The sequence below is a fragment of the Arachis duranensis genome, chromosome 6, assembly GCF_000817695.3.
Source record: "Arachis duranensis cultivar V14167 chromosome 6, aradu.V14167.gnm2.J7QH, whole genome shotgun sequence".
In the NCBI taxonomy this organism is placed as follows: Eukaryota; Viridiplantae; Streptophyta; class Magnoliopsida; order Fabales; family Fabaceae; genus Arachis; species Arachis duranensis.
In genome coordinates this window covers 7503384-7526499 of record NC_029777.3, presented here as the reverse complement: position 1 = coordinate 7526499, position 23116 = coordinate 7503384, and the positions used below count along the sequence as shown (strand labels likewise).

Genomic DNA, 23116 nt, shown 5'->3' with positions numbered 1-23116 from the left:
CACACTAAAATACACCACATGATATCACCCATCAAAAATGGATTGCAAGTTTTGAAATACCACTTCACTTCTTCACACGTAAGACTTGATTGCAATCAGAAATGTAGAAGAAGTAAATGCAGTGTCAGACAACTCATTTATTATTACTATGGATAGATAGATTCATTCATTAATTAAGCAAAGAAAATTTTGAATTCAAGCTTTCTTTGGTCACCAACACCAAACCCTTTTATTTTTCCGTTACCATTATTTACCAAAAGTGACCAACAAAGAGTGGACTACTATTTTCCCAATATACCCTTTTATTAATTTCCCATTTAGAATACGTTCAAGGGTGAACAAGTTTGAATGCAGACCCAAAAATCAATAGTAGAGAATAGAGATAGAGAGAGTCTTGAGTACTGATATTTCTGTACATCTGATAAGATTTAAAAAAAAAAAAGATGACTAATAATAAATAAATAAAAGATTGCAAAAAAAAAAGAAGGAAAAAGGGAAAGGAAAGGAAAAGGTGACAAAATTTTCCGGCAGTCTATTTTTTTCTTTTCCTTGCTTTTGTACAATAAAGTGAAACGAACCAGAGATTCCCTCTGCCGGTAACATCTCCAACAAATTTTGTTTTCCAGTGAAAAATATCTGATTAGCAGCTCAATGCTTCATACTTCACCGGAATTGGCCTATTGAATCCGACCTGCGAAAGCAAGGTCCCAACTGCCGCCAGGTCGCGACAGAAAACACCTTGAAAAACTGCAGGATTGACAGTAGATGATGATATTGTAGACTTGTTATTGTTACTCTCCATTGAATCATTGCTGCTGATATTATCAGTGACCAAATTATCTACCTCAATACTATTATTGTTCAATTCAGGAGCAGGGTCCTTAGGTTTCTGTTGCACCATAACTGGGGTGTGTGCGTGTGCGTGCGCGTGTGCAGCTGCATGCAATGCAGCCTGCTTCTTCCTCTGCTTCTCAGCAGCCTCTTCATCTAAGACGGCACTCATCAAATTTGTGTAACCTTTCTGAACCAACCTATACAGCAACAAAGCTGACATCCTGGCCTTCTCCTTGATGCAATCAAGGTCTCGGTCGTCGGCCAGCTCGCACCTTTCGATGAATCCGGTAGCCTTGTCGGGTTTATGCTTTAGAGTGAGCAACACATGAGCCCTCTCCAACTCAGATCTTGAACAACCGCGCCTCACACCAATGAGAGCATAGTAATCTACGTTATTCCCAGTCTCCCCTGAAGCCAGCCTCTGCTTCAGCTCTTGAATCTTCACGGCAAGGGCGCAGAGCTTCCCTGGAATTTCCCTGTACCTCACATTGCGCCGCTTCCACGCAGGGCCAGGAAGCTTCCGGTCCCTGAGAATTGAATTGTACAAAAGCTTGAGGTGTTCGAGGTCGTGGAGAGAATCCGGGAGGCAGCGAATTGCTTCGAAGAGGGAAGCTCTGGTGTCAAGGGCTGGAATGCAGGTAGGATCAAGGGCAAGGGTGCGATTGCAGTCCGCTATGGACTCCGCAATGCGGCCGGCAGCGCGGTAGGCGGAGGCTCTATGCATGTAGCATTCTGCCAGGAAGGCCTGAGGTGCTGCCCTGCGACCGTCTAGAATCTTGGAGAAATGGCGAATGGCAGGAGGCGGGTTTGTAGTGTTTGAGTCGGCGGAGAAGGGAATGCTGGATAAGGAGAAGCTGTCATCAGACCAGCAGACGCTCTGTCGTCGGAATGCGTCGGTGGCGAGGCGTTTTCCGGTCTGGAGGAGGACCATTGCGTCCTCCATTAGGCCTAAGTGGCAGCACGCTTGACCCAAAACCAAGTACCTATTCATTTCAATTTTGATCAAGAAACAATGAGTAACAAACATAAAGTTGTTCTTCAAAAACGGATGGTACTGGAATAAGTAAAAGTACTTTTCTTTTGCATTCAATTTGATTGGTTTTTTAAGAATAAAAGCTGTAAACCAATTCTAACTACTTTACTTTATTTATTTACTTTGAGTACTTACTACGCCACACACTTTACTCCCAACTTCCATCTCATCTCAAATACAAAAACAATGAAACAGAAGCGCCGCGTAGCTGTGAAATTACCTCCATTGCCCTTCCTTGTCGCAGGTTTTACAGAGTCCAGCCATCACCTTCTTCTTCAGATCGGAAACGGAGAAGCACTTGAACGTTTGGTCCCTCACGGGTTCCTCAGGGGACAGAAGCTTCACTCCTTCCCTGGAAGACCCATCAGAGGAAGAAGAGGAAACAGAACTTGAATCAGCATCACTGGCGATCTTCAAGCTGGGAATGTAGTCCTGAAGCATATCGGCGACATCCTTGTACCGCCGCAGGTACAGCAAGCACCGTGCTCTGAGGTGGAGTGCATGGTCCAGCCTCGGTGATATCGCCAGAGCAGCGTCTAGAAGGTTGAGCGCCGAGGCGATCTCGCTCTGTTCTTGCGTCGCAATGAGACTCCTTGCGTCCTTTATGTATTTGTCAACAATCTGCATAAAAAAAACACATTAATGCCCCATTTCAACAAGATTAAAACTTTGCCTCTCTTTTGATCCGATGAGTATACATTAAAAGAAGATGATTGTTTCACCTTCCGGTTGGTGAGCCACCAGTGCTTCTTTTCTGTAGCGGTAAGAGAGGGAGAAGTGACTGCCATTGTTGACGATTATGGATGTTGCTGTTGCTGTTGCTACAGATTCAATATTGGACCATCAAATTATCAAAACCCCCTCTCCCGAGCTCTCTGATAATAAAGGGAGAGGAATATATAGGAAGGAGAAGAATGAGGAAGAGAGAAAAGAGGGGTTTGAGTTTATATTTGAGAGTGGCCAAGAAGAAAGAGGATTTTAAAATCAGTATTTTTTAGTGCGTGGATTTTCATGTACATGTAAATATAAATAAAAAATAAATAAATATAAGGTGAAGTTAATGATGGACATGAACTTACATTAAAAAGAGAAAAGAAATTAATGAAACTAAAATAAATAAATAAATATAAAAGGAAATTTGACAGCTTTGACTCTTATGCTAAAGCTTTCAATCCTTGAAATTCATAGCTGGCAACACACTATAAATTCTCTCTCACTCACACACCTATATGTGGCCTTGTAGCTCTATGACCCTAACGAGCTAATATTCATATTTAACTATTTCTCCTACTTTTCTTAAATTTTATTTTCATTTTTCATAATCTGCCTGCTCAAGCCTCAGCCAGTCAAGTGCACCATTCTCACTGGGTATAGCCGGTGCCCCATCACGGGTCCTTGGTCCCAACCACCGGGAAACGATAACTCCAATTTTCCCCAAAAGTAAGCATAGCTTATAAGATCATCAGCTGACCAATTTGCCCTTCACACGTTGACCAACAATTGTTTGACTAAGTTACTCCTTAGCACTTTAGTTTTTCATTTTAGGTTTCTTTTACATAACACCCATCATTGACTTTACTTACTATCATAGGTAAGATATGATTTATTATTCGGTGATTTAAATCTTATTTTATATTTAAATTAATATTAGTGAATTCTTTTTACTATTAACCTTAACCTTATGCTAAAATATATTTTTGAAGATATGCAAACAAACCATTATAAAATAAATTGATATTACAAATTAGCAATCATCAATCATGAATAAAACATACAGAAATAATCATTTAACATGTGACTTTTTATTTAGTGTAATTGATGATGAAATAAATTTTAGTGATTTTCTCCCCCACACTTAATATTACAATCTAACCGTAAAGATAGAATAAAACAAGCTTTAGACACTCTACAATTTAAGTTAGCATAAAACTTATCATTATTATTCTTTGTTATTGAATGATTATTCTGAATTTAGCATAGAACTTTTTAAGTTGCAATAATCACATAATTTGGCCAAACTACCGTAGTTTGATAAATAACAACAATACTAGTAATAATTATTATCAATACACGAGAGGAGATCATGAGCTGTTGAATCGAATCCAAGTCATCACGATCCTATCCTTTTTATTTTATTCTTTTCTCAATTTATTACTTTTGCAACTCATCTTTACAATAAATTAGGCAGATCATATTTTTCAACAAAAATGCATGTTGTTTGGTTGGTTTGTCATAATAAATTAAAATTAAATAAATGTGTAGTTGGGGCTTTCACGAAGATGAAGAAGAGATGAGGGCAAAATAGTAAAAAGAAAAAAAAGGGGGTAGGAGCATATTTATGGGAAGTGAGAAAGCGACTCTTCTCCCCCAAGCCACAGGAATCATGCTTTTTTTCTTTTGCTTTTTAATTTCACCCACATTGATTAATGAATGCACATGAACTTTGGATTAGATAGCCAGATGGGGTTGTCTTAAAGGCTCTCTAACTTCCCTTTCCATTGCCCCCACACTCCCATTATAAATATGTCACTATGTTCTTACTCTATATTTTATTTCATGCTCACAGATTTCAACAATATTTACTAGGTTTTCAAATTTGTATTGTCATTAATATATGCGTACAAGACAATACCTAGTGTATTCTTTTTGTTACATTCATTTTTTGTTACAAGCTCAAAGGTCTTTAAAAAATAATAGTATGTATGTGTTTTATGAGTAGTTGACACAACCAATTAAAAAATACGTGTTATCTCATGAAATTACTTATCCCAAAAGCTTAAACTGATTTTATAGTTCACAAAAGATCGAACTCGGATCTAAAATTCTAATACCATGTCATGATACTACTCATCCCAAAAGTTTCAGCTAATAAGAAAAAATAACACTAATAGTTATATCTCTAATACTCTCTAAACTTTTATTATATACATTGTAATATTCCATTGACTTCCTATACTTTCTCTAATGTTTACTTATTACTTTTAATTTACCTCAATTTTATTTTTTTAATATTATAAATAGAAGATAATGAATTATACAAAAATGCTTAGAATATATATTAAATATTGGCTTAAAACATTTAAATAAAAATTCTTTAAATAACTTTAGAAAATGAAGAAGTTAATAGTAGTATATATTGAAAATAAAAATGTCTCTAAATAGCTAGTCCCCTGCCCCACCCTTCCACCACTTCATGGCCACGTCATCGAGCAGAGGCCAGGCTGTCTCCACGTGGCCATCCCTGAATTGTGGGGCCCACAAAAGAAGGGATCCACACAGCCTTTTTTCTTCATCCAATTTGATGAAGATAAACCTGAGTTTTTGGAGGCTGCCTTTGTTTTTATTCATCTGTTCCATTCTTCTCTTCTGCTGGACCAGTACTATTATTGTGTCATATTGAGGATTGTGTATTATTATTCTATGCCAAGATCATGAGTGTATTCAATGATTTCAGCCTTAGCCTTAGCTTGCATAAACCTAGGAACACACTTTCACACTCATAATTTTGCTTTTTAATTATTTTCTCCTCCATAATGTACAAAGTTTTCTTCAAATAATTGCTCTATATGTATATATAATATGCTTTTCTTTTATGCTCTGCTGGAACTTCTTTATTCATGTTCAAGCACATGACTTTGATTATTGGTGAGCCAAAACCCCCAAACTCGCTTATCAAACCGCTTTGTTTATTATATATTCTTAGCCAAATAAATAAACAATAATTATTTTCTGAACGATGCTCAAACTGTCACACAAATAATTGATTGGTTTGCCCAAAGTTATAGGCTATGAAAGTATTTTTTTATTATATTTTCTATAAAATTATAACATTTGTTTTTTTTTTCACGCTAAAATATCGGGTTCTGAATCACTTCCTTATCTTCAATTTAAAACTGGCTTTGCATTTACTTATTTATTTATTTTTATGCAAGGCATAAAGTTTTGTTTATGGTTATATATCTACTGATTGAGTATGTATATTCTGATTAATGTTACGAGCAAAGCTAAACCCACGCATTTTTTTAAATGATTAAATAAAGCAGAAAGATTTAAGTGCACATCTATTTTAGGTAATGGAATAATGTTTATTCTTTGTTCTGTATCGCTAATTTCTTGTGTTGTTATTAATTCCTTTTATTTTTGCTATTCGTATTATATTAAGTTTTATCCTGTACTTTTATATACACATATCAAATAATATATGGATTCAACATGTGCTCTTAAAGTAAAAAACACATGATAAATTTATTATTATTCAAAAATTTAAATTTTTTGTATTTTTAATAAAAACTTTCTCAATTTATAGATAAATACATAATATATAGCTTTATAGAAAAGAAAAATTAAACAGCTTGTGAACTTTTGTTATATTTGATACCTCATATATAAATGTTGGTGAAAATTCAGGTGCAGTCGATTTTACGTGAAGTTAATAGCTGAAAATCGTTAGATAAAAATATAGTCAAATCAGTTAAATCATCTATCTAACGGCTCTTAGTTATCAACTTCACTAAAATCGAACCTGAGTTTCCACCATAAATGTTTGTATGTTTAACTAAACATTGAAATATACATTGTAATTACTTACAACGAGTCGATCCTTCTTTAATTTTTTGTATATATATACCTCTTGATGAAAACCATTCATGTGTTGACTCGGAAAGATCGAATTAATGCTAAATTTAATGACCTTATTAAGTAAACTGTTTGTCAATCACTTAAATGTATGAATTAATTACTACCCATTCCCTATTTAGTTATTTCTCAATTTAATAAAGTACTACATTGAAAAATCAATTTGCAGACAACCTAAGTTATAATTTTATTTATACATTTAGCAGCTAACATGTATGTTTTCTAAGTATACTTACTAAAATTAAGTAAGAATTCACATAGCGTTGTTTTTTTTTTTGTAAAAAAGTGTTAAATTTAATTTTAATAATATATTAAATGCTTAAATTTTATATATTTTTTCGTAAAAATTTTCTTGTTAATAACTTTAAAACATGTATTAATTAAGGTTTTTCTTTATTTAGCCAAAATAAAGTATTCAGAAAACCTGAAATAGATAGTGCCTGCAGCAGCCTGACCAATAAATGTTCCACACTACACTTTAATACAGCCTATACTGACTCTAAGCATTATTAACTTGAGCCTTATTCGTCAATGAGGAAGACTTTCATAACATGGGTAAGTTGATCAGTATGAACATGATTTTTTACAGTAATATTAGATAGATAAAAAAAATAAATTTATTTAAATTAATAAATACTAAAAAATTGATTTTTTAGCTATTTTTTGGTACTAAATATATCTGGATTTTTATTAACCAAAAAAGTAATGTTGGAATGAGTCACTCTATAAACTAATTAAGCATAGGCATGATGAATATTAATTAATTGGGGAGTGTTAGGTAAATAATAATTATCTTGAACAACATAAATAACCACTAATTAAATAAAAATACACTACATTTTAATTTAATGCTACTAATTAAATTTATTCTTTTAATCTTATTAATTCATATTATTTACACATTGTTCAAAAATATTGTTGGTTACCTATACTTTTCCTAATTAATTTAAGAAGGTAGATGAGCTTGTATGAAAGGATGCGAATGAAAGAGTCTTGCCTTTGAATTTAAAACTTTATTCCAACCAACCACATGTCACTACTGTACCTGCTGTAATACGATATCTTCTTCATTGCGCATCGCAAGCAAAGACAAATTCTTGTCCACTCTATAATTTTAATTATATAACTTAATACTCATTCTTTCAATTATCATTTCAAAGATATTTCATAACTTGTCATTCACCTACAATAATCCATGATTCCTTATTCAATCATAACATACAACATTATAAGCACGTTTTAGGGGCACTAAATTAGGGTTTTCCGTACATACATATACAACCTTGAATGCATCATAGAATTTACGAGATTCATACAGAGAAAACTAATTAGTTGAACATGTAATCTAATCTCCCTCGAAAAAGAGAAGGAATTTAACTTTTTTTTAAGAGAAAGTATAAGAAGTCAATATATGTGTTGTATAATGAATACAACGGAGGTTAATTGGTGTGATTAGTTTTAAGTATTTTAAATTGAAGAGTGCTAGGGGTCAGTAACTTTTGTGTTTTGTAATTATTAATTGGCCATCAATAGTGTTTTTAATGGTGTGAAATTAAATCCAATAGTGTGGGATCATTCAATTTTCTTTTGATAGTTAAATGCTGGTCAACTTTTTAAAAAATTGCTGGCCCCGATGGTTATTCTAGATAGTATGAATGTATATTGTGTTTGATAAATTAGTAGTATTTTTTGGAAGTTCATTTTTTAATTTATATTGAGTCAAATAAATAGTCCATTGTACACATTATACAGATACTCCATTGTCTCCTTAGCGGTATTTTTTTTCAAAAGATTATCAAGACAAGATGCCATTGAATAATTGTGTCTTTTATATCTGGGAGGAAATTGTGTTGAATAAGGTCGAAATTGTTGTTATCATTATTATGATGTAAATAGAAGGATGGAAATTAAAGGAAGGAAAGGTGAGATAGTAATGCATTAGTGTTGTTTGGATGATGAAGATAGGGCATGCATGTGAGGGTGTGGGGATGTGTCTACAAATTATGGTTTGTTTCTGCTACGCTGGAACAGCTAAAAGCTTCATCAATCTAAGCTCCGAGGGACCCCAACCTTTATTATTATTATTTTATTTCATTTCATTCTGATGATGGCGTTCATCTTCCCTCATCCCATCACAGGCCATATACATGTATCTATCTTTTTCCTCGTATATATAACCAAAGCAACTTAGATTCCTTAAGTATCAGAAGTTCGAATTTCGCTTCATTAATTAAGATATAAGTATAGGATTGTGAAGCCTATAGATGGGTCGTTTTTATGCCAAAAATGATATTATGAAAATCCGTTATGAGGGAAATGCGCGGGAAAGACAATGACATGATAAGTGGGGTATTTGTAAATTCATGGTTAGGAGTTTTTATATAAACATATAAATGAAGTGTATGCTTGTATGTTTGTCTGTTTGTATGAAAAATGAGGACCGGGGAATTGAATTATTATTATTAAACATAAACAGGCTAGCATGCAAACATGTCAAGCACTCATTTAAGTTTCCCTTCTGAATACAACACATGCTGTGTTCCAGTTTTCTTTCTATTATTAAAACCATCCATTTACGAAACTTGCATTTATAAATATACATCGCTATCCTTCTCAGCTTCTTCAACAATAATTATCATTAAGGTACACCTTCAAATTGCCACAATTTTTATTTTCAAACGAATAAAATTAGTTAATAATTACCTAACAAAAATTTCACACACCTTTCAAGTTTTATAAATGATATGTATATCCAGAAATTAAAACACAATTAAAATTTATATTCACTAATTTTTATTCTTTTCTTCCTAAATTAAAACAGTATATATGCCTGGCCTTATTTGGTTGCCATTTTTCTCCTATTATTGCCAATTATTACCTTGTCCACCATTCCACATGTAAGGTTGGTTACGTTGACGCCCTTAATTCGGATGCAAATGTCTGAAATGTTTTGAAATTATTGGAAATTCAATATTTACAGATATAATTACCGGTTCAACGAATATCAACCGTTCGTATTTCGTGTTTAATAAGAACGAGATACATTCATTATTATATGGCACATACTAAGGATGATATATGCATGTGTTTAAGTAACTCGTTATTTGTGTGCACGTGATAGGTTTGGGACAAAAAATTTTAACTATATAAAGAGTTTATTCATGCTCATTCAAACAAATTTCATTTTAATTTTCTCTTTATATTCTCTTAACATGTCTAATAGTGAATATATTGTCATGAGTGCTTATGCAAACAATTGTATTAAAAATATTGATAAAAGAATTGTCTTTGAATCTTTTAACTCCATGTTATTTCGAACTCTTTATATTGATACTCTTAAAACTCTGATGATATATGAATGAAGATGTGGGGGTTGTTTATGGCCGGAGGAAGGTTAGGAGGATTCGGTAGAAGTTCTTCATATTCTTGGCAAACCGAGATTTTAAATTCAAGTTTTTTTAGATTGTAGGTGATGACCATGTACTATAATAAAAACGTTGAGTATCGTCAGATTTATTGTTGAAATTAGTGTCGATATGTATTGGCAGATTTAGTGTTGGATTTTTTGACAGAAAACAGAAGAAATTTGTCGTCATAAAAAATTACCGTCGGAATAAATTTTCTGTCGCTAAATTCGACAATAATTATTAGCGCGAATACAGAAGTCACGCGCGCCAATTCTACTGTCTGATTTTGCGACAGAATAATCCAATGGTATCTTCATTTAATAAAACGCATCGCTTTGGTGATTTATCGTTGGATTAATTCGACTGTAAAATTGGGGCTAAATTCAAGCGTGAAGCCCTTTTCCCTCATTTGTATGATGCCGTTCTCTCTCTCCTCTCTCTTTCTCTCTCTTCTCGTCTGCTCTCACAGCCGCTATGCAGCACTCACCGTGGCCATCTCCAGAGCTTGTCGTCGACATCGCCACTACGCCTGGAGCACCCGTTGTCACTATCATTGCACGCACTCATCGAATCTGTTTCTGTTGTCCCCGTTGTTCTATTGCCGAGATAGGTGTTCACCTCGCCATCACCGCCGCCTCTGTCACCACAAAATATATATGAGACTACAGCCATTATCATCAAATTGGTTTGTTAGGATGATTATTCTATTTTTTTCATATTATTTTGTGAGTTTAATATTTTACTAGGGTTGTTGTTAATTAAGTAATTAAATTTATTTAATGAAGTATGTTATGAGTAGTTGTTGTGTTAATTTAATATAAGTAAAAAATTAAATTTTGCATGTCTCTTGTTAGTTTGGTTAAATTAAAAATTAGATTTTAATTAATTGCAATAATGAGTTTTACCTATTTTTTTAAATTAGTTTTTGAATTAGTTTCAACTTGTAAATTTAATAAGTATTCCTTTTTATTAGTGTGGTGCTATTTTCTCTAAGCTTAATTGGAGTTTTCTTCTTTTCTTGTCTGTGCAGTAATATTCAAAGTTGACTTTCTATCTCTGAATATAATGAATTGTTTAAATTTTATGTTAGACTTACTTTTCCTATGATAGAGTTTTAGGACAGAAGTGGGAGAAGGTCGCATAGTGGCGCCTTCTCGAAACCTTGTTTGCTGAAAAGTTGTGAAGTTATAAGGGGTTGCACACTAGAACGGTTAGGATTTGATGTTTTATTGAATGCCTGGATGTTAATTAACTTATGCATATAGTTGTTTCCTATATGAAAACTGTTATATTTATTTGATGGATGTCGCTGAATTAAGGATAAGTTCTGCTGAATTATCGTTTAAATTGTTTGAAACATGTTTGGTTTGTCAGAAAATGATAATTGTATTTAGCGGAAGATTCTAATTACAGGGGACACTCTGCCGATTTTTTTTAAAAATTTAATAATTTTTGTTGTTCATTGAATTCTAGGATGTGTGTTTCAATATGATTCCAAGTCATCGTCTATGGATATATGAGAGGGGTTATGATGGCCGGAGGATTTAATATCCAAATTCTTAGGGGATTGACACGTTTGTCGCGCATGTCTTCAGCATAAAATCGTTTATGTCTGAAGGGATATCTAGGTGTCTGTGTCAAAAGTGTTAGCTGACTAAGTGGTTAGGACATGCGGACATAACGCTTCACTTCTACCATAATGGGTTCAATGATGGGTATTGAATGTGGATGGAAATGAAGAAGTGGACGAGTAGAGAATTAACCGGTCTGCCTCAAATTTGAATAGGTCTGGTTGTCAATCAATGAGGGTCCGGATGGTGAGAGACCTAAACATGGACAAAATGACTTGGGAGGCTAACCAAGAAAGATACAATGAGATGATGTGCAATGCAACATATGTTATGAAATTGGAAGAGGCTGAAGAAGAGCATAACCCAAAAGCGAAGAGATTTTAGCATTTGTTAGAATCTACTGCGAAACCTTTGTACGAGGGGCGCGTTCATTCGAAGTTGTCTGCCTCTGTTAGAATGATGAATATTAAGTCAGAGTCAAATCATATCCAAGAGTCTTTTGATAAGTGGGCCACCCTTTGTAACGAACTAGTACCTGTAAGGTCAACTGGTATCCCTTAAAACCACTACAAAGCAAAGAAGCTAGTTTTGAAATTGGGTCTAAATGCAGTGAAAATTGATTATTGTTTGAATGATTATATGATGTATTACAAGAGAATGCAAACTTTAATAAATGCAAATTTTGTAGATCACCGAGGTTCCAAGTTGAGGGAGAACAGATTGGTAAATGCCGGTTAAAGAGAATTTCAATGAAACAGATGTACTACTTGCCCTTAATGCATCGATGAGTTTAGTCCCTCACATGGCCTGACATAGTTGTAACAAGAGAGATGATGGAATCATGACGCATCCGTCATATGGACAAGCTTGGAAGCATTATGATTGGGCCCATCCTACTTTTGCGAGTGAGCCTAGGAATGTTAGGCTACATTTATGTTCTGATGGGTTTGTAACGAAGGCCAATTTCAGTAATGTGTATTCTTGTTGGCCTGTAGTCGTGACACCTTATAACCTGAGTCCCAAAATGTGCATGAAGCACCCATACATATTCTTAACTTGTATCATACCTAGTTCCAACAATTCAAAAGTCAAAATAGATGTCTTTTTACAGTCCTTAGTGGATGAGTTATAGGAATTGTGGATCCATGGAGTACAAACGTATGATATTTCGATGAAGATAAACTTCTGGCTGCGAGCGGCATTGATGTGGACCATTAAAAATTTTCCTGCATATGACATATTGTCAGGTTCGTCCACTCAGGACAGAATGGAATGTCCCAATTGCATGGAGGATACAAAGGCATTTTGGTTGATGAATGGTGATAAAAATTCATAGTTTGATTACATGAAGGATACAAAGGCATTTATGGGTAGCTAGAGAGATAATTTAGACAAGAAAAGAGTGCAGATTTTGAAATTGAAAATAAATGAGATGAATGTGAATGAACAAGTATTTACAAAAATTATATAATCACCCATCTTAAAAAAATATGTAATTACAAAATAGTCCTATTTTAGTTAAAATGTTAATTTTTATCGGATTAAATTAACTCAAACTAAAATTAAACATCCAATTAAAATAAGCCATGTCATAGAGAATAATTTACATATTATTTTAAAAAGAACTGAATAGAACTCACTTTATTTTGTTTATTTAAAAACAAATTAAATCCATACAACACATGCTGTGTTCCAGTTTTCTTTGTATAATTGTATCATTAAAAACGAATCATTTACTAAAGTTGCATATATAAATATACATGGCTATCCAAGCTACTAATGAAGCCCTTCTCTTCCTCAAGAATAATTATGATTAACACACACGGTAAATTTAGTTGCTGCTGCTGCCACAACTTTTATTTTGAGAAGAATAAAAATAGTTAATACTTACCTAAAAAGAAAAAATTCGCACATTTAAAAATTAAAAAAATGATATGAATATGCAGAAGTTAAAACACAATTAAAATGTATATTGACTAATTTTTATTCTTTTCTTCCTAAATTAAAACACTATATATACCTGGCCTTATTTGGTTGCCATTCTACTCCTATTATTGCCAATTATTATGTTGTCCACCATTCCACATGTAAGGTTGGTTACGTTGATGCCCTTAATTCGGATACAAATGTCTGAAAATGTTTTGAAATTATTGGAAATTCGAGTTTGCAAAATTTGTCTGTTTTTTTCCTGAATTATATACTTAATTTTGCCCTTCATATATAGAAGCATATCACATCGGGCGGTTATAGATCTAGTTGACTTGTGGACCAGAAAATGCCAATAATCACTTACTACTCTCTCTGTATCCCAATAACGCTTCTTTTACAAATAAAAAATAATACTATTTTTCCAACTATGAATTATTGTTAATTAATGAATTTTATTATTGGATGTTCTTTATTTTACAAATGAAAAATAATACTATTTTTCCAACTTTGAATTATTGTTAATTAAAAGGAGAATTGAAATTTTTATTACATCATGCATACAATCATATGAGCAGATAATAAACTTTGGAGAAAAAATTCAAAACAGCTCATTAAAATTATTTCAAAAGACAATGAGACTCTTAACAAAAAAAAATACTCAACTCGACTTCTAAACTTTACTTTTATGAAATTGATTAGTCCATGCGCAAAAAAAAGTCAATGTTATTTTCTTTAACAAAATTAATCAGATCCAAAAAAAAAAGTGGGTTGAATGTTTTTTTTTTCTTGAAAATCTCGTTGTCCTTTTAAAATAATTATCAGGAGTTGGGTGAAACCAACGGTTACCGTTGAAACTGAACTTATCTTTATTACCTTGAGTGTGTGAAGAAACCGAGTAAAATCATCATAACAATTAGTTTAACTGTTTAAGTCTATTGCGTTTTGGTTCAACTATTTAATTTGTGTTATTAGTCTATCTTATCCCAATTTATTTATTAGTTCAGCTAGATACTCCTATAACATATAGTATATTTTTATTTGAATCATATATAATTGAATTTGTTGCAATAAACTGTATTAGCACTGCCTTAACCAGAAACCCGAAAAGGCTGCATTATATATAGTAATGTGAAAAGTGGGACCATTTATGTTATGTTATTAATATAGTTGCACCACCTAACTGCATGATATCAGAATTATATTGGTACGAGTCATTATTATTTATTTATGAAATGAAGACAACTCTGATTTAGTTGTAATTCTAATAATCGCCAAACATTCCTCTTGATAATTAGTGACGATGTGAAAATAACATTAAACCGAACTTCTTAATTATTGATATTCCGCAGCCTAATTAAGTTGTTACTTTAATTTGACGCACTATTTAACGCTCTTCAACCAATTCATGAAAATATATAATGAATTTGTTAAATTGTTTCATCTAACAACTAACTAAAATGATTATGGCAAAAATAATTGTGAGAATTAATAGCAATATTGTTAGTTGATGGAATACTAAATGTATGTGGAGTCTTATTCTAAAGTGTTATGTAAGTAGCAAGCGAAGCTAAATTATTATTACGAGGGATCCAATACTTGTTGGTCGAGAATATTAAATAATAAAAAAGCTTATTCCCAACTTAGGATTCTCTTAAAGGTGCCACTTTGCCAGGGTGGCCATTAAATATTGCTTATTGCTTGTACAATACAAGAAGATCCTCATTTACATATATAATTAATTAATTAATAAATGGGCAATCTTAGTGGTTGATTAAACAATAAACTTTGGGGGATTAAAATTAGAATTAAAATAGATGATTGATGGGAAACGCTTCCATTCTCAAAGACATGTTTGGACACAAGGAGGCAGAGTGTGACGTTAGGCCCTAAAGATTCCCTAATCAAAACTACCCTTCGTGGATAAGGTTTTTTCTTTGCTCTCTGCACTATGCTCTTTTCTTTAATTTGGCGGCACAATAAGTCACTTACTTTCATTCGGTTAATATCGAAAATATTCCTTTTAAGATTGTAAATTAATTTATTATTATATATTTTAAAAATTAATTAAAAAATTTAAATCTTTCAAAAATATAATACACGATCTTTGAAGAATTATTTTGATTATTAGTGTTAATTATTATTTGCTATATGAGTTAATATCTTTAATTATTGTCCAAAATGGGTAAAATGTGGTTATATATTCAAAGTATAGTCTGCTAAAGTTCAGGGAACCTCTGTGGGAAGCACGTGTCTTGTGGATGGAATTTCACGTGAACATGGTGACCCATGTGCACCCTGCATTTGCCTTTGAAACTATATAACATAACTTATTAGCTTAGCTTCAATGAAATAATTATATGCCCAACAAGGCCAGCTTAATCAAGTTGTATTCTGTTCTCTTCATATCTGCATCAAAATTCAAATTCAAATTTAAATCTTAGCCACATTATTGTATGCACAAATTAAAATTTATACATCTTCTCAAATGATATATTTAACGGTTATACTGATCATTTTAGTTTTGTGGTAAACATTATACTGAATTAGATCTGTTTGGTTAAGAAAGCTAATTAATGTCAATAGTATAGTCAATCATATAGTATTCTTCTGGTTTCTTGGAGAAACCGGAAAATTAAAATGGGGGAGAGGTTGAGATTTAAACAATTATATCCAAACGAGATAAACTAGTAACTATTATTAGTAATTAATTAATCAAAACAAGTTCGAAGCTGGTCAATTTGAATATTTTATTAAGACATATTCTGTTATTCCGATTTTCCGATGCTCATGATGAAATCAATCAATTGATTAGTATGTCCAGATTCCAAACACGGCGATTGACAAGGAGAATTATTAGGCTTCAAGCATGCAACTTCTAGATAAGCTACGATTATTCTCCCTAACAATATTATTTACAAATTTAATATTCTTAAGGATTATATATATGTGTAATGGAATTGAAATGTTGAATGAAAAATAGAAAATAGGGTCAACTGAATTTTATGGGATGTAGGACATTGACAATTCATATAGCCATATAGGCCCTCTTGCTTGATCACCCATTTACCAGTTAATTCGGCTGACCCAATTCCCATAAATTAGACTTCAACATTATATTATTATTAATAATTAATAATGCATGGAAATGGAATCCCATAATAGTCGCCATCACGTGATTCAATTCAATTGAGACATATCCTTATAGCATTAAGCTGAATAGTGCATGTATGTAAGTGTTAGCTTTTAATTACGGTCATTGAACAACAAAAAGAGATTAATGAGAGGCGTATCATATTCATATAACCCCAATAATTGGAAACAAGTATAGTGTGTTAAAGTAAGCGTGAAGATTAAGAGAACGATTCGATTCATATGCCACATGGCATATGCATTCATGAAACTGACATACTCCTAACCCTAATCAATAAGAACCTTCTCTTTATCTTTGGTAAAGCCTTATTATTAGCCCTCTGATGAGTAACAACAATTTTGGTATAGAAAAAAGAAGAAAAGCTCTTTCTTGTCACACTGATTTATCTGTCTAGCAAGCTAGCTACTTTGCTTGCTTTGCCCTCTGCCATGTCATCTATCCCCTTATTCCTTTTGCTTACGGGAAAGAAAGAAAGAAAGTGAAAGGATTAAAAGGCCATGCAACAACAACTAACACTACTACTTACATATCAATATGGATCGACCCAGCTTCAAGTATAGGTTTTTGGAAAAGAGAAACTTGAATTCAAAGTCAAGCATCACTTTAATTTATTCTACTAGTTGTTGTAGTAGTAAATCCAATTAAGTAAACATTCTGTGCCGGCCGATCCAAGACATTAATGCATAATGCACTTACACCTAGCTATATAGTTAACAAAATTAAAAGAATTCAACTCGTATATATCCACTTAGCTACTGGTACTATATATATTATTACACCAAGTCAAAAGGCAATTCAAACGTGCAGGCCCATTTATTTCTTGGTACTGCTAACTGGTAGGTTGTTATAGTCATCGTTGCATGCAAGTCATTCAATTTTGCTACTCACTCTTTATATTTACTTAACTATGCATAATTGCATCTATTGGTATTCGCGCGTGGTAACAACATTCTCAACCCAAAAAATAATGCTCTGCTTTATTCTGTTGCCGGAAATAAATATTGATTGTACAGTTGTAACTTATTCCATTTATTGTTCTCTCATCTACAATCACTTTCACGAATCTATAACTAATCCAACTTCATTCAAGTTTGGTTGCAAAAAAGAAAATAATGGTAATAATATGCAGGGAACAGAAGCAAGGTCCATGTAACTTGTTCTGGCAGCAACAATATGATTCGTATCAAGAACATGGATATCTTATTGCCAAATACCAATGTGTTTAATCAAACTTACAATTACAATGATAATCCCCGGATCCTAAAGGAGAAGAGAGTTCTAGAATACAATTCTTTAAGGATGAATGTATGAACAGTTTGCCTTTGCACTATGAATAATAGACAATGATTTAAGACTTAATAATCCCAAGTGCTTGTGCTTGAAGTGAAATTGAGTGCTTAACGTCATCACCAATATGAAGACTATGTTCCCCCATTGGGATTCTCCTAATCCCGGACTTGTCCACTACACTAAGCAGCTTGCACACGTGGATCTTGATTTGGACTTGCTGTTGGGCCTGTGCAGGGACATGGACTTTCTCAAAGCCCACAAGTTGCTTCTGTGGAGCCCAATTACCACCCCCTGCAGGGGGAGCTGAGAACACTAACACTGTGTGAGTGCCATCTCTTGAGCCCATATTTTTAACGTCCACGTGAATGGTGATGGAGAGCTTCCCACACCGTGCATGAGTCACTCTAATTGCCTTGTTCCCCAAGTTTGTGTTGTTTGTACGGCGGTGTCCATCCACTGGAACTGACACCAATTTGGGTGCACTAGCTACTCTATGAACAAAATGGGTGTACGTAAGCCCATGTCCAAATGGGTACACCACTGGGCCCTTGTAGAATCTGTATGTCCTTCCTGGGTATGATGGGCTTGATCTCATTGCCATGTTTGTCATTGCCAAGTTTCTAAGGTACTCTTGTGGGTACCATGTCATAGGCAGCTTACCTCCTGGGTTGGAACTTCCAAACAAGATATCCGCAATCGCGGTGCCACCGGCTTGGCCCGGATACCCGGCCCATAAGATGGCAGAAACTCGAGGATCGTTCTTCGCAAAAGTGATGTCCACAGGCCCACCGGACATTAACACCAAAATTGTTGGGCCTCCTGAGGCTGCTGCTACTTTTGAAATGAGATCTTGTTGGTGGCCCGGTAAAAGCAAGCCAACCCTGTCAACGGTTTCAGCTTCAATTGATTGGTCCAGGCCCATTATTAAAACAGTTGCATCTGCTTGACGGGCTGCTTCTATAGCCGGCCCAATTTGCTTGTCATCAATACAAGCCACTTTGTCACAACCCATATGATAATCTGTTTGTGCATATCTCATAATTCCTTGTAAGGGGCTTGTGTATCCGCAAGCAATACCCGCATAGTTGCCGATCATTGTGGCAGTGACATTAGAATTGGGCCCAATGACAGCGACGTTTTGGTGACGCTTTGGGGAGAGAGGCAAAGAGGGGCCATCATTCTTAAGGAGTACGATTCCTTGCGTGGCGGCCTCAAGGGCTAGTTGTTGATGGGCCGGGCTGCACACATCTCTTGGTCCCAGGTTGCCATATGGTTGGGCCGATGGCTCTCCGTCAAACATGCCCAGCCTCATTTGGACTGAAAGAATATTTGCTAGAGCACCGTTGACATGGGCTTCAGCCAACAAGCCCTTTTTTACTGCATCCTGGGTGTGAAGCCCAAGGAAAGGACCACAATCCAAATCCAAACCAGCTTTGATGGCATCGGCAGCAGCTTCTTCAGGCGTAGAAGTATAGTGTTGGCTGCTATAGAAGACTCCCACAGAGTCACAATCAGATACAATGTAACCATCAAGACCCCATTGGGCACGAACCGTTTTCTTGAGGAGATTGGGGTCGGCGCAAGTGGGGACACCATTCACCTGATTGTAAGAACACATCACACTCGCCACTTTGCCTTCCTTCACACACATCCTGAATGGCACATCAAATGTGTCCTCTATGTCCTGCTTGCTCACCTACACAATACACATCCTCCATTCGGTAATTCCCATGAAAACTTTTGGATTTGTTATCAATTATATTTGAGTCATGTCAATTTGTTATGCTGCAATATTATCAAGTTATCATCAATTATAAGTTGATTAATCTCTAAGCAAGGATAGGGAAATAATATATACAATATTATCTCAAGTCCAATCATCTGACTCATACCCATCCTTATCCACTAATAAAATCAACACAATTCAAGAATCCAAAGTCGAAAACAGCATAAGGAAAAAGGAATACATAATGGACCCACAACTCCTAAGGCTTTCTAAAGTCTTAAAAGGAACATAAGTTATGATATAAATCTTGAATTATAATATCAGCATTAAGAGGATTCCCACAATTCCCATCGCAAATAAATTTCGATGTCAACTTGTTAACATTAGTATAGTATGAGGCACCACACATGCGTTACTCGTTCAATAAATCACCGATACAAACTTACAAAATCAAAACATAAATACTATTTTTAAAATCAGTTATTATATATTTATATATTTAATATATAAATATATATAATTTAATTTATTTTTAATATATATTTTATATTTTGATATATTTTTTATATTGATAATTAATTTTGATGTAGCTAGTATGCTTGAATTTAGAATCACGTACCTATTCACGTGTAACATAGTAAAGATAGGGAGGTGCCGCACCATAACATAATAATCAATAAACAAAAAATATTAAATGATGCGGACCTGTGCGTTAAAGTGGAAGCGATCCACACCGTTCCAATTATCAAGATCATACGCGGTGAAGTGTTTGCAGCAAGCAGCGACCTTCAACCGGTTACCGTCTGCTCCTTGTAGGCCCCTCACATAACTAGCAGCATATCTACCGGCTAAGACAGGGTCCTCACCGGGAGTTTCTTGTCCACGGCCCCACCTAGGGTCCCTAAAGATGTTCACGTTGGGGCTCCAGTATGTTAGTCCACCTGTTCCTCCGTTATACATTGCCCTTGCTTCGTCCGAGACAACCTGCGCAACCATTACCCATTAATTAAGGATATAAATAATCTTACATTACACTTTTGTATAGTACCTCATTCACAAAGTTTTCTTGCATTACATTTTTTTTAGGATAATGATAATAGAAGATCACAATTTTTCTTTTTATTTTAACTTTTGAACATTTAACTTATACCTTATCCAAAACTTTATTATTATTATTATTATTATTATTATTGGCTAATGGCTATAGCTATTGATATACTTAGAAAATTGAGTGCTGACTGCTGGTGCATTATTAAACTGGCAGGATATGTGCAAGTTGCTCAAGGGAAGTGAGACAACTCAATAAACAGGCCATAAAGACCATGAATGATATTGCAAGTTGAGGTGAACCAATCACTGAGCAAATCAAAATCTAAAGAGAGAAAGATTCGGTTAATGTAGTAATAAAATACCATCTCATATAGGAAGCATTTCTCATGTACTATGATATTAGGTGTTTTAGTATTTTTAGTTATTGATTTTAATTATGCATATATTTTATAATTAAGATTAATAGTTAAAACCAATTTATTATGAGAAAATAACTAAAAATATTAAAATACCTGAAAACATAATACATGTAAAATGCTTCAAATAGTATAATGTTAGTTTCTAAATACCTTATTTTTTACATGTTAACAAGATCCTATTTCTTTTCCTTTTTATATATTTTAATTTTCTGAGTCATCATGGAATTTGGAGCCACTGATTTGCAATTATTCTTGCCCCATTAATGATGATGAGCAGAATAGTAAAACTAGATATAAATGATGAGCAAAATTCCAGGCACAGAGTTACACATTTTATAGTCAACAAGGACATAGGTTTTAAAGGTGCTCTGTTTCTTGAATGGCTGGACTACTGTCATTGCTATACGGAAATGTTCTTGACCATTTATGTGGGCGGGAAATATAGATTAAAAAATGGAAATATTTAATAATAAAAATATTAGTTAAAAATAATCAGAATTTATTTTATTTAATATTCCTTAATTATTTTGATATTTTTTGTCTCTGTTAAAAAAAATATGAGGATTATTTGATAAAAATATATAAGTTATCATGTATTTTATATTGATGCTCAATTATTAATGCATTTAAGTAACACACTTTATTGCAATTTGCTACTGTGAAGTGTGAACCACTGTTGCACCAGCTCACCCAACACTCACCAAGTTACCAAACTTTCATTAAAAAACAAAACAGTGATATGATGAAGAGAAGGACAAACAAAGCAAAAGTGAGGCACTTTCTTCGGGAAGATAGCATTAAAAAAGGGTCCCTAGGTATTTTATCTATTCCTACTTATATATGTATATATTATCAGTTTATCACTCTAATTTTTTTTCTTTTAAATGAACTTTACTATAAGAACACTTTTAAGATACATGCAAGCTAAATATTTAAAGGAAAAATATAATACAAAATTGTAAATTTTAATGTATTAAATAGTAAAAAATCTACTTATTTGAATGTGGAACTTGATGTACCAAACTAAAAATGTGAAATCTCTAACTTATATATTTGAAGTTAGCCAATAATTTACTTATTTTCATACATGGAAAACCGACTAATTCAAGCAATTAAGCTAAGTTCTATTAATTTCTTACATGTCTTATTTTAAACTTAGGACTATGGTTATGATTTAAAGGGAAATAAGAAATGATGTAACCTGTCCAATGGCCTCCCACAAAGAGGCATTGAAGGAAGCAGCGGTAGTGATGACTTGAGGGAAGCTGGTGGCGCCAGGGAACTCCCCACCAAACCTGGTCCCGGGCCCCACATTTGACACCCCATGAAGCGCCTCCGACCACCACTCGTACCCTTTCATCCCAAGCCTCGGAACTGCCGCCGCATTGTCCACCAGCAACCCCACCTTCTCCTCTAACGTCAGCCTCCCAATCAAGTCCCTCACCCTCTCCGTTATAGGCAGACTTGCCTTGCAGAAGGGTAAGTCATTGGTGTTGCTGTTCTTTGGGTCACACGCGAATGGGTCACGTGACTCTCCCGTGTAGCCCAGAAGAAACAGCAACACCAACACGCTAATGAGATTGAGGAGTGAAAATGGAGAAGCCATTTTGGTGAAATGAAAGTTACAACCGTTATGGAGGCTTGGTTAATGATTTTGTTGCGGAATGGAGAACATTATATATATAATGGAGAGAAGAAGTGGCACTGTGCCATCTTGATGATGTAATACACTGACCTAGCTACTATCTTAATTGGTCCATTGATGATTTGGTATTTTTTTGAGTTATGTTTGTTCCTTTTTTTAATATTAAAAAGAAATGAAATTAATGAGGAAAATATGATCAAGCAACAAGTTGCATTGCATTTCAATAAAGTTGGTCTGGGCCATCCAGTTACAAAGAAAAGGGATATATAATCGAGTGGATTTAAGTGTCTAAGGAAAAATTAACCACCACCGCAATCTACCTGCCACTTTTGAAGCAACCCCAAGCAGGCAAGCACTATAACTATATATATGTTTAATTATTTAGAATACGGCGGCGTTAAGACTTGTTTAATGTTTAACATTTCT

The 23116-nt window shown here is 34.0% G+C and overlaps 2 protein-coding genes across 2 annotated transcripts; both read right to left on the bottom strand.

The window, feature by feature from the left end:
• Window positions 1-512: 512 nt before the first annotated feature.
• LOC107492447 (uncharacterized) lies at window positions 513-2839 on the bottom strand. The gene is made up of 3 exons (XM_016113465.3): window positions 2590-2839; window positions 2088-2488; window positions 513-1817 (listed from the first exon to the last, which is right to left on the bottom strand). Exons 1-3 carry the CDS (start codon window positions 2653-2655, stop codon window positions 641-643), a joined length of 1644 nt encoding a protein of 547 aa, XP_015968951.1. The 5' UTR covers window positions 2656-2839; the 3' UTR covers window positions 513-640.
• A 14786-nt stretch (window positions 2840-17625) lies between these two features.
• On the bottom strand, window positions 17626-22751 carry LOC107492445 (probable beta-D-xylosidase 2). Its single transcript, XM_016113462.3, has 3 exons — window positions 22247-22751; window positions 20282-20560; window positions 17626-19546 (listed from the first exon to the last, which is right to left on the bottom strand). The coding sequence occupies exons 1-3, from the start codon at window positions 22649-22651 to the stop codon at window positions 17909-17911; spliced, it is 2322 nt and encodes a 773-aa protein (XP_015968948.1). The 5' UTR covers window positions 22652-22751; the 3' UTR covers window positions 17626-17908.
• Between the last annotated feature and the right edge of the window lie 365 nt (window positions 22752-23116).